Source organism: Condylura cristata, unplaced genomic scaffold (assembly GCF_000260355.1).
Source record: "Condylura cristata isolate star-nosed mole 26May11 unplaced genomic scaffold, ConCri1.0 scaffold00031, whole genome shotgun sequence".
In the NCBI taxonomy this organism is placed as follows: domain Eukaryota; kingdom Metazoa; phylum Chordata; class Mammalia; order Eulipotyphla; family Talpidae; genus Condylura; species Condylura cristata.
Window position 1 is genome coordinate 25,269,521 of NW_004567132.1, and position 12,887 is coordinate 25,282,407.

General features: G+C 38.0%; 1 protein-coding gene across 1 annotated transcript in view; it reads left to right on the top strand.

Annotated features, from left to right (window-relative positions):
• Positions 1-12,887, top strand: part of RMND5A (required for meiotic nuclear division 5 homolog A (S. cerevisiae)) — a 65,208-nt gene that overhangs the window by 41,078 nt on the left and 11,243 nt on the right. The window contains exons 4-6 of the mRNA XM_004691612.2: positions 596-696; positions 11,296-11,462; positions 12,116-12,281. Of these exons, the coding sequence (XP_004691669.1) occupies positions 596-696; positions 11,296-11,462; positions 12,116-12,281 (434 nt within the window). The remainder of the gene's footprint in view (positions 1-595; positions 697-11,295; positions 11,463-12,115; positions 12,282-12,887) is intronic.

Here is a 12,887-nt window from a genome sequence, read left to right on the forward strand (position 1 = left end):
ACTTCCAAGGCCATGAAGATTCTTAGTGAATGTGATTCCAAATTTGTATGTCTTCAAACTCTGTTGTAAGCTACAATGTACTATTTTTTTCTTTTAGAGCGATAAACTATAGGATTAAATGATTTAAAGTGAGTCTGTAAGCCAAACCTCTAATCCAAGTCTTTTTTAAACAATTCAGATAAACAGTAACTCAGATCTTTCTCTGTACCTAATCTCTAAGGTGTATCTTATGGTCTAGGGTAGGAACCCAGAACTTAGCTGCATCTTTATGTGTTACATAAAGTGTGTTACATATTAGGGGCAAAGAGTGCATATTTCATTGGTGAGAACTGGTATCTCACAAAGTCCAGCCTGACTGCATATGCTTCTCGAGCTCATTTGGAGGGGGAGGACTTACTATTCTGGAAAAGAGAGAAAAATGGTGTTGAGGCCCAGGAATCACTCTCTGCCGTAGCAATACATGTTAAAAAGAAATTACCTTTGATATTCTAGATTTCATAATTTAGAAATACTTCTATTTCTCTTTAGTCTTTACTTGTTCTCTTTGCTCTGATTACTACTAACAAAAGTTCTCTCTGTTGTTGTTTTCTTTCAGGAATCTGGTCTATCTGTAGACCCAAGTCAGAAAGAACCATTTGTGGAGTTAAATCGAATATTAGAAGCATTAAAAGTCAGAGTTCTGAGACCTGCTCTGGAGTGAGTTACTGTGGTTTTTTTGACTAATTTGAGAGAACTCTGTAAGAAAACACATTAGAGATTTTGAGAGAATCTGTATCTCACCTGGGAATAGCCCTCAGAGAAAGAAATCAAGGGAAAATTATTTTATTTCTTTTAGCTCAGTGAATTTGGGGAATGTGCAATATGAGAAAATGGTTAGAGCTTACTTCACTTATCAGTGGGTCTTAATTCCCCAGAAAGAAAAGGTTTCCTTTTACAGCTCTCTAAGCACTCAAGGCTTTTCTTTTAGAATGTAGAAAATTCCCAAGATTTCTTTTTTTACTTTTGCTTTATCTATAAGATCTCAACTTCTTGTAGACAATAGTATCATCCATATCAATTAGTGCTGTAAATATTTTTTGTTATTTGTAGCCTCAAGCAAAGGAGGACTTAATCTATCCACTTGGTAGTAACAATGGAAAGTAGTATACAGTAAAAATGTCCTCTTCATTTTTCTGGGAATGTTTCCATGTTAAATATCAGCATAGGGGAATGTAGTGGTAATTATAGTTAATCTCTCTTAAGTGTATATTATGTGTCTAGTATTGTAAGCATTTTACATGTATTAACTTATTCAGCCCTCAAGGGGGAAATATCTTTAAGTTATGTGGCATTTTCTTTTTTTTTTTTAATTTATTTATTTATGCATACAGAACTGGGGTACAAGCCAGAGGTTCAAGGGCAGTGAGAGGCTTCACCAGAGACAGAGTGGGGAGCAGAACAGGCAGAATGGTGAAGTACATTGCTGAGAGGAACAGCGGGCAGGTCTGGAGAGGTCTGCTGCGCCGTGTGGATTACCTCTGGGACTGGGGATCTAACTCACACTGAAGCGGCTGTGGCCAGCTTGCAGTGCTGCATCCTTACCTGTTTTGCCACCAGGGAGGGCCTGTGTGGCATTTTCTATTTGTGATGCTGGGAATAACCATCATGGAACCACCTATGAGAGAAAAGAGGAAAGTGAGACTGCAGCACTTCTTCCAGGAAATCTAGAATTTGGGGAAGCAGAAGACAACAACAACAAAAAAAAAAGCATAAAATTAACAAAAGCTATGGAAGGACTAGATGAGAAGAAAATCTGCAGATTGTTAGCTAGATTGCAAGTAAATGAGAGACAATGGAAAGAAGACAGAAAAGAATAGTGTCTTAACAAAAGCGGCAGAGAAACAAAACTAGTCAGGGCCTACCTTCTTATATGTTTCTGCTCTTTTATTTCTGAATTTGTATACAGATGTTTCTCCTCATTCAGGTTGCTTTATTTATTTTTTAAATTCCCGGTGGCCCCTGGTATTATGTATTCATAATAGGTATCAATAAATGAATAGTTTAAAAATAGTTTGAACATAACCTCCTCTTTCATGTAGCAGATAAAAGCAAAGCCAAAAGAATATCTTAATATAAAGACATGGAGAAATTCTAGGAAGATAGGAACTGTCTGTGTACAGTTACCGATATTTTGAAAGAAAATGGTATTGTTAGGGGGTGCCAGAGAATAATGTTACCTTGCTGCATACACCACAGTCTAGAATCTGACTTTGAACCTTGCAAATTTGAAACCTCATTTTTATCCAAACTAAGGGCCTCATAGTACTTCTTTAAAAGAATTTGAGGCCCTCCCTGGTGGCACACTGGGTTACAGCACAGCACTGAGAAGCTAAAGCCACTTCCGCATGAGTTCGATCCCCGCCTCCCCCGGAAGTGACCACATGACGCAGCAGACCTCTCCTGACCCACCCGCTGCTCCCCTCAGCAGTGTATTTCATAGATCTGCCTGTTCTGCTCCCTACTCTGTCTCTGGTGAATCCTCTCACCGCCCCTGCACCTCTGGCTTGTACTCCAGTTTTGTATGCATAAAGAAATAAAACTTTTTTTTTTAAAGATTTATTTATTTATGCATACAGAACTGGGTTACAGGCCAAAGCTGCGGAGGGTGAGAGACCCCACCAGAGACAGAGTGGGGAGCAGAACAGGTAGATCGATGAAGTACACTGCTGAGGGAAGCAGTGGCAGGAGAGGCCTGCCACGCCATGTGGTCACCTCCAGGGCAGGCGGGGATCGAACTCATGCGGAAGTGGTTTAGGCTTTAGGCTTCTTAGTGCTGTGCTTTAACCCGCTGTACCACCAGGGAGGGCCCAAGAAATAAATCATTTCTATAAAAAAAAAATTTGAATTCTTTTTTACAAAACCTTAGTAAAATGCCATAAGGCAACAGAAAATAACTTAATGGTATAAGAAAAAAAAGAGAGAAAAGTTACAGGCTTTTTCATAAAAGAAGAGAAAAAATACTACTTTAGACAGCAGAAGGGTGATAGACTGGATAGGCATGAGCAATAATATCATGCAGGCTTTGACTCCTTAGGTCTAGTGATGACATGGGTCTAGAAATAAAAGCCACAGAGGGATTTTAGATGACTGGCTATTGAGGGTTCTTGGTGGTGTTTGTTAGTGGTGATCCTAGGAGAAAATGCATGGAAGACTTTAGAGAAAGACCTTGAGAATAAGAATGGAGAAAGCAAGCCAAAGCACATAGTCATAGATACTTGGCTGCCACTGGAAATGAGGGTGACGGTGATAAAGCAGTTTTTGGTGTCTGTTTTCTTGTTCATGCTTTTGACTTGTACCTTGCCAAGTAGAACATGTTTTAATAATCACACAAGACCACAGAAAAAAATGGACTCAAGTTTTGAACAACTTGGATTTTTCTCAGTTTTTTGTTTCCTTTATTTTTTCTTTGGGGGTGGTGGTGATAAATATTTCTTATTTCCAAAAAAATAGAAGAGATGGGTTGGAGGGATAGATCTTTAACTCAGTCTGGTAGAGAAAGAGCTACACTATTCAAAAGAAATTGGAAGAAGGGCCCTCCTTGGTGGCACAGAGGGTTAAAGCACAGAATTATGAAGCTATCACAGCCATTGTAGCACGAGTTCAATCCCCAGCCGGAGAGGTAACCCACATGGTGTGACAGACCTCTTTGGACCTGCCCGCTACTCCCCTCATCAGTGTATTTCAGTCCATCTGCCTGTTCTGTTCCCTACTCTGTCTCTGGTGAATCTTCTCACGACCTCTGGCCTATACTCCAGTTCTTGTGTGCATAACTAAAATAAATCTTTAAAAAATAAGAAAATGGAAAGAGATGCCCAGTGGCAAGGACATTGAATAGAGATGATACTACAATGGAATATAAAGGCCAAAGGGAAAAGATATTTGAAGTGATGTCATTTTCTGTCTTCAGTTTTGTGTTTGTTGCCAGCAAATATATGTAATTTCTAGATAATAGTTATTCCTTAGGAGGAAGAATGGATATAACCATCTCTCATCTGGCTGCATTCTTACCAAGAACTTGAAAATAATTGGAAATGAGCAGACAAGCCACAGCTATCGAGAAATTTAGCATATTCTTTTTAAAAGGGGGATAATTGAAATAAACTCTTCCTGAGATTTAAGAATAAGGAGTTAAATAGGCTGGGGAGGGTGGACTAAGAAGACAGACTCTGGAATTTGTACTTACAAAATACAATCTGTTATTAATTTAGGCATATAAAACTAACTGATTTTATGGTAGAAAATGGCCATAAATAAGTCACCATATTTAAATACTTAATATAAAATCACTAATTTGTAGAATTGTGCTGTCCAATATGGTGGCCACTTGTCATATGTAGCTATTGGACATACCTGAGACGATCATGTAAAGTTAGAAGTATGTGTGAGTATGTTTCAGTTAGTAGTCAAACATGCATGCTGTAGTTTGTGTGGTTTTTAAGTAGCATACAGAAGAACAAAGACTCATGCCATCTTTGAAATGGACTCAATCTGTATCTGAGAATTTATGTTTTAAAAATATCCCTGAATTTAAATGTAGGCCCTCCTTTTCAATCTCTAAAGCAATTATGGTTCCTTACTTAATTTTGACTTTGAACTTTTTAAGATTTTAATTCAGTCACTAATAACATTTAGCTATGTTCACACCTATAGAGTAAATAACTCACTCATTTTCCTGAAATTTAGCTTCTACCCTCAAGAATGTATCTTTTCAGAAGACTAGAAAAAGATTGCTATAAGCCTTTAAAAATGTTCTGAACGTTTGTAGTGGAGTGTGATATGGGAATTGACAAGAGACATTTTTATTTCACTGTTACCAAAATAGACATCAACCCAGATTGGCAAAATTGTGAGAAGAGCGATATAAACAGTCTAATGCTGTCAGGTTCCTGGGGGAGAACAGCTAACTATTAAGGTGGAATCATGTTTTAATTATTTTTGGAATAATATAAGAATTCTAAATGTGGAGCTAATTGTGTGCCAAGTCTTTTCAGAGTCTTGACACTTAGGATGATTAATGTTTAATGTATCTGTGGAATAATTGTGTAGATACGGATTGCTTCTAACTTAGTCACCTAAGTGATTGGTATTATTTTGGGGGTCTCTTTGGAAAAGACCCACAAGGTTTCATTAGGAGATTGTGAACAGAATGACATTATGACCTTAGTAGGATGCATTTTTAAAACACTTTTTTGGTCTACAGTGTATTCTGTAAACAAGGAATAGTTCTGAAACTGACAGTGGTGGAAATTTGGAACACAATTTTATTATAAAATCACAGTGAATTTATTATTTAACTGTATCTTTTGGGTAGCTTGCTAGTTGTGGTACAGTGATACTTGGCTTTTTAAAAAATTGTCAACTTTCCCACTAAGATTAGTAAGACCTGAAAATAATCACAGCAAAATGAAGCCAGGATGAGAGTTAGTCCTACCTGAAGCTGTGGTACAGAGCATATTGGAAAAATCCAATTGATGTAAAAACCAAAGTAAAGTTGCCTTACCATCTTTTCATCTAAGTTGCTCTAGGAACAGAAAGCTGCTAATGGCACATTTGCTGCTACTTCTACTTTGGATTCAAGATTATAAGACAAAACCAACCAAAATGCCACCATTGGTTTGGCTGATATTCAAGTGAAAATGTTCAGTTCAAGTTGCTCCATTGGGGAACAGGGATTGACCCAGTTGGTAGGTCTTCTCCTGAGTGCTTTTGATTGCAGGAAACAACTCAAAAGTAGGCCCACAGTGAGAAACAGCAATAAAAGGATTTATTTACATAGAAAGTGAAAAAGGGAGAGTAGAGGGGATAGAGGGTGAGGAGGAAGAAGGAAACTGGAACTGTTGGTTGGCTCAAGACTAGATGCTTTCTGTCCTACTCCAGATAGTGTCCACTGAGCTAAGGCCAGGTCTCTGCCAAAATAGCATGTGACTTCTCCCAGGCACACCAGGGATTTAATTACCCAGGCCTTAGCCTTTTAATGGCCAAAGCACCAATCCTGCCCATATTTCCCATCAGGATACAGGGTGTCAGGGAGTGGAGTCTAGAAACCTTTGTTTTCTACTTTTGAGTTGGCTGTGTGTGCCAACTCTTCCAACTTTTGTCATATCTGTGGTAATGTAAGTCAGATGTCTGGATGTTGGGGTGTGGCCTCAACAGTGTTCACTGTATTACAGTATAGTCAAAGGAAATAACAAGCATGAGGCATTGTCCATGGATTGCCGGCATGGCAAAGTCTTCCATTTCTAGAAAAGGGTCACTCCAAGCCAAAAGAAAGGAAATGTCTCAAAAATGGTTGAGAAGCTACTATTAAAATCATTTTCTTTTTGCCTTTGTTCCAATTCTGTTAGTACTGCGAAGATATATTTGTGAACAAACTCTGATTTCAATCTATTTTAATCTACTTGTAGAAAAACTCAGGACAGAATAACAAAGTAGAATTTCTGTTGACTTTGTTGGAACTTTCCATAAGGGATCTTTGATCAACCTCAACATTTGGCTTTTCCAGGCCTCAGGAACCATGCCATAGGACAGTTTCATGAGACTTCCACCTGCAGCATTTGTACAACGTTGGGTAGATTTCCTCTTCCCCAAAGATTTTCTCTGTCCACTCCTGCCTATGGAGATAAGCTTCCCTGTTCTCCTGAGAGGTGTCTGGAATCCTATAGGCAAGGTGGCAGGTTCTTTTTCTTCTCTGCTCAATCTGTTTCCAAAATACCCATTCCAAACAAAGCATGGGTATTGTTAAAATACTTAAAGTTTTCTACTTAAGGAGAAACAAGTAAAATTCCTTATGAAAATTATGCAAAGATAGATACATTGCTATGAATAGGTAGGGTACTTATTACCATTTTCCATATTATAATGGTATAAAGGAGAGAAAAAATGCAAACACTGTTTAATTCTCCCGAAATACAGTTTAACAATGCTGGTCAGTTAAAAGAAACAGTTTCCTTGAATTGAAAAAAAATTTTTCAAACAAAAACTTGGTGAAAGTCCATTCAGTCATACTTTGAAAACTCTCAATCCTGACTTCCATTAGGATTGAATCGTTGGAATGACTTTTAAGATATTGTTGAAGTGTTTTTCCTATTAATTTCACCAGAAAACAATTTCTGCAAATTTTAAAATTCTGAAATAACCAAAATTAAAGATATGGTAATCACATAGCTTGGTAGGATAATTTGTTCAGCATTATACCTTAAACATTCCAGAACGGCAACAACCAGGACTGGTGAGCAATTATTTATCAGAACATAGCACACTTAAGAAGTTTCACATACATTTTAGAACACCAATATTAGTATTCACATATATTCCTAGGTGAAACATTTCTCTTAAGCTACAGTACTTCCTGTTAAGTTTTAGTTTACCAGTTAAATAGTAAGTTTAATTCATCCTTTGTCTTTAACATAAAGAAAGAGAAATTTTATGGAATGTCACAGGAGCACTACTGACGTTCTATAAAATTTCCTGTAATCAAATGGAAGATACCATTTAAAAAAAATTAAATTTCTGGGAAGTTTTGAAATAAGTACTGGAGAGAACAGCATTTAATTACCTAACAGTGACAATTTTAAGATAATCAAATCTCTAACCAAAGTCTGCAAGTATTGTGTTAGCAGAATTAGAACTCTTCCAATCTTTTTAAGTTATCTCATACCAAATGTAACCCCTTTTCCTGTACCAGACTTTAATTATTTCAGTTCCACAATTGGAATTCTTAACTTCAGAAACCTTTGACTTCACAACTCCCTTTTGCCTAGTATTTGCAGACTTACGCAGTTTACCTCAGGCTGCCTCTTCTGTTGAAATATACACCCAACACAAACAACATAGGGAAAAAGCAAGATTCCATAGCACAGCTACTTCATAGATACACGTTTCAGCCCAAACCATTAAATTCCATATTAATTCTACCTATAGTTAACCCCAGATTATTCCAGACCAGATTTCCTTGAAGTACTTAGACCAGTTCCCATTGCATTTCTGACCTCAAAATTTCTGTAGGCCTGTCTATACCTTTTTTTTTTGTATCTTCAGGATACCAGAATAATTAGACACAAAGGGAAAGAAACACACTACACATAGCTCCCTCAGTTTTTTAAATTTAACCCACTTGGAATGTCTTAATGAAATTGTAGTTATACTCATATTTACTAACACATAAGAGTTTTGTCTCCGCTTCCTTTTGAGGATAAAACTTGGTTTTCTGATGGTAGATTCTTCTCATCACTGCCTTTTAGACAGTTTTATTTATAGTAAAGTAACTAGCCTGTTTGTTTGCTTAAACACACATTTACCTGGGGGGAAAAAATAACTGCCTGCAAAGAGACAAAAGGGGAAAATATCAGTCCTAATACTAAAGCCTCTCAAAAATCAAAATTATTAAAAATTAAAAAGCCAAAATAAAAACCAACATGAACTCAACAATCAAATTCCTCAAGCTGGGAAGCTGGGGATTGCTGACAGTTGAAGTCATAAGGTTTCAGGTGCCATCCTACATACTCTTGCATAATCTAGACTTTGGGGGAGAATTTAGTTAGAGCAATTCCCAAGGAGCATGGCTGTTCGCCTTATTCATTATCTCAGGGTTTGCAGTGTTCATTAGGAGTCAATCCTGGGGTATCCTGCAACAGAAGCTAAAAGAGAAGACAGTATTTAAGTTTTTTGTCTCTTTCTTAAATAATCTTGGGTCTTTGACAGGTTCACAAGTCCAAAGGGTTTTGATTTCCAGGTCATCATCACTTGAGACTTTCTTCACCCTGAAAGTGATGCATGCAGGGCCTTACGATTTTGAAAAAAGTATGAGTGGTTAGCAGAACATCATAAAGACCAGACCATTTCTCAGTCTGTTGAGCTTTAGCAACCCCACTCTGCCAGGTAAGATCCAGCCACCAGATCTGAATGGATGCACAAAGATCCTAGGGTGTGCAGAGTTATGATTGATAGCTAGAATTTCCTGGAAGTGTTTTACATACTATTTGATCCTATGTTCTTGTTCGGTGTCTGGTACAGTTTTCAAAATTGAAACTTGGAGTAGTCTTCCAAAGATAGTTTCAAAGGGGCTTAAATGTAGCCCTTTTCGAGGAGCCACTTTTATCCAAAGGAAGGTGTGAACAGTACCTGATCCCAACATATATAGGTTTCATGGCAGTTTTGCCAAGAACTTTCTAAGGTATGATTCATTTTCTCTTAGTCATGTCTATTGTCTCCAGGCATTGTGTAATTTTAACTGTCTGCAAGACATGACTTTCTGGACCTTACTTATGAAATAAATGCAGTTCCATTGCCATTCTGAATAGAATTAGACAATCTGAAACAAGGGATTATTTCCTTCAGCCATTGTTTGCTAATTTCTGAAGCTCCTGAGAACTTATCCACAAAGACAAAAGTTGTAAAATTTGCCAGTCTCTACACTGTTTTCCCTGATACTAAATCCCTGTACCTTTTGGTTGTGATTCATTCTTAGGGTTCTTTTTGCACATAAATGGCAGCTTTGGGTAAGTAGTTGAGCCACTCTCTGGACATTTTAGGTACCCTTTAAATATGCATTGCATATAGATTCTAGTGTGGCCTCCCTCATGTAAATGTTTCACACAAGGTAGTCTAGGGCCTCTGGAAGGTGTATGATTCCATGTGGGTTCATTCTCCAAGTGGAGTTGGGGTTGAAGTTAGTAAATCCCCATTCTTAGGCCCCTTCCTCATCCTGGTCATTATATTTAGGCAAATCAAAAAAGTCCATGAGAGGGGTAAGTGTCTCCTAGAAAGCAGAATGAGTAGCAGCCTTAGCTGTAGTTCACTGCTCTGTTAACTTTTTCAGTTTTTTGTCCGCCTCTTTGTAGTCAGTACAATGCATCATCACTGTGACTGACAGCAAAGCTACTGCCTTTAGCAAGGCCAAGATTTCTAGTGGTTCTTAATCTCCTTTCTTGCTCAGTGTAAAGAGGCCTCTTTCTTTCTATATGGCACCATGTACATGTAAAACCATGGAGGAATACTCAGGGTATATGTTCATCCTCTAATTTGGGAGAGTTAAGTCTAGGACTTGAGTCAGGGCTGTCAGTTCTGTCCTTTGTGTGGATGTCTCTGCAGGGTGTCTTTATGGTGTTCGGAAACATCACTACTGCATGTCCATGTTCCATAAAACTGTTGCCATCTGTAAACAACTCCTACTCTAGATGTGCAGGAGCTGGTCAAATATATCTGGTCAGCTCACATTCACTGTTTCAATAGTTTCTAGATAGTTAGGAGTTAAAATTCTGTCCCCAAGACTCTCTGTATTGATTGAGAGCAAGTAAGCTAGACTTTTAAAGAGCTAGTGACTTGAATCTACACATTAGGATTATCTAATAGAGCTGCATGATGTTTCCCTATATGTCTTGATGTCAGCTTAAGTCCCCTTTGCTGTTCTTACCTGGACTGGGATACACAGAATGATAGACTGATATAAATTTCTCTGCTTCATTTAGAAGTTTACAAGTGGCAGCTACTGCCTGCAAACTTGGAGGCCATACGTTAGTCATGTGGTCCAGTTTGCAGATAGGTGATGGGTTACATTCCTAAAATTTGGAATTATACCCCTATGCCAACTCCCTGTCTCTCATACACATAAGAATTGGAAAGGCTTCTTGCATTCATAAGGCTAGTGCTGAGATCAGCTTTCCATTTTATCAATGGCTTGTTGACATTCAGGAGTCTAAAACAAAGGTTTGATGTCCAGGCCTTTGATGTTTCATGAAGGGGTTTACTTTTAACCTAAAGTTGAGGTTCCAAATTCTATAAAGTCAGCCATCCTCAAAATTCATGCAATTGGTTTCCATTGCTGGGGAATTTGAGAGCTGAAATCACCTGTTTTATCTTAGGCATAAGGCTTTGCTTTATGTCACCCTTTTTTCATTCTGAGGCGACACTTTATAGACACATTCTGCCAAGTGATTTAAAACTGGTGTGCTTCAAAGTGTGACTTAAGAGAATTCTAAATATATCATGTAACTTGCTAGTCTTGCCTTGCTGTTAAATATTATTAAATATAAAATTGTTATCTAACTTAATTTTCCCCCCCGTCTTTCACTGAAGGAGCTTCCTTAGGTACAGTGAAGTGTTCTCTGGGCTTAGTTATAGGGTTTCTTAATTACTACCAACTTCCACAAGATGGCAGGCCAAACCCTTTTCTTTTGTTACTGCATTTCAAGCATTTTTTTCACATGCCTTGCCTTTTTTCTTCAATTCAGTTAAAATTTTTTTCTGCTTTTTCTTTAGATGGGCAGTATCAAACCGAGAAATGCTCATAGCCCAAAACAGCTCCTTGGAATTTAAGCTACACAGACTATATTTCATTAGCTTGTTAATGGGTGGAACTACAAATCAACGAGAGGCATTACAATATGCTAAAAATTTTCAGCCGTTTGCTCTAAATCATCAAAAAGGTGAGTCTGGAGTCAGATGTTTTTAATGTTTGGAACAGGCTGCAACCACCATTGGAATTTACTTTAACTAGATCTAATACATATTTGAGAGTGAAAACAATTGTAGATGATAATCATGAAAAAGTTTTGACTTGAAAAAGAAGTAAAACATTCAGATCTCTTAAATGAAAAGTCAAAAAGAGACCTTGCATTTTTGGTGATTCCATAATAAATTAAGAAGAGAGGTGAGAGTGGGTTAAGCACTTGGTCCTCCCCCCATCCCAAGATGACGTGTCTGACGTTTGAGGGTGTGCCAGGGTGGCTGCACTTAACCTCCAATGTCTGGTTGGTGCCATAGCCAGAGACACACAGTGGCCCCACTACGGTGTAATTGCTACGCCTCTTCATAATGGTCATTGTATTATGCTCTGTCTAAGAACAAAATTAACTAACTTCAATATTTAGTGCTTCCCTTCTCCTCCCCATTTTCTGTATGCTGATTCTTTAATTATGGAAAAGGGGGAATCAAGCTTACAGACCAGAATTTTAACAGATGTTATTTTAGGCTGTGTTAGTTGGGAGTATTGTTGTCTTTCTTAGCTGATTACCTGTAAGTCAAACTTTATTTCAGGTGTGGTCATTCACACCTCCAAATTGCTGCTGCTTTTGTTTAGACATTCAGGTTCTGATGGGAAGCCTTGTGTATCTGAGACAAGGGATTGAAAACTCACCATATGTTCACCTGCTTGATGCAAACCAGTGGGCTGACATCTGTGACATCTTTACACGGGATGCCTGTGCCCTCCTGGGGCTATCTGTGGAGTCCCCTCTCAGTGTCAGGTATGGAAATTAGTCCTGTCTATTATTGAAATATGTACTGCATTGGTCAGTTCTTCTGAACTTGTTATGCAGTTATTGATGTTTAAAACCAAGAGATCATTTGTCTTTCTGAAGAAGAGTGCAGTTGGTATTTCAAGAGACCATCACTTGGCACATGGTGAATTGGTGGTGGAAAGTCCACGGGGATTACAACCCAGATGAAAAAATGCACAAAATGAAGGATGTAAAAATAATTAAAAAAAAAAAAAAAGCCAAAAAGAAGTAGAGACTATCACAGTTGACAGTGACACAGTTAAAATTGGCAGGGTTCTTAGAGTATGGACTATGAACCCTTGGGGGGGTGTCCCTGAGAGCTTTTTCCATGGTGTTGACATTTGCACAGACAGTATGAACTAAAGTGTTTGGTCCTAAGCACAGACTGGGGCAGAGGTTTCTCCATACTTACTTGAAATCTCCCAAGCAGGCAAGGTCTTTTTTTTTTTTTTTTATTACAAAGTTTATTTTTACATCATTTTGCACTTTTTTTTTTTCCATCTCGATTGTAATCCCCACGGGTTTCCCATCACCAAATCACTCCTGTGCCACCACCATAGTCCCGTGCATTTC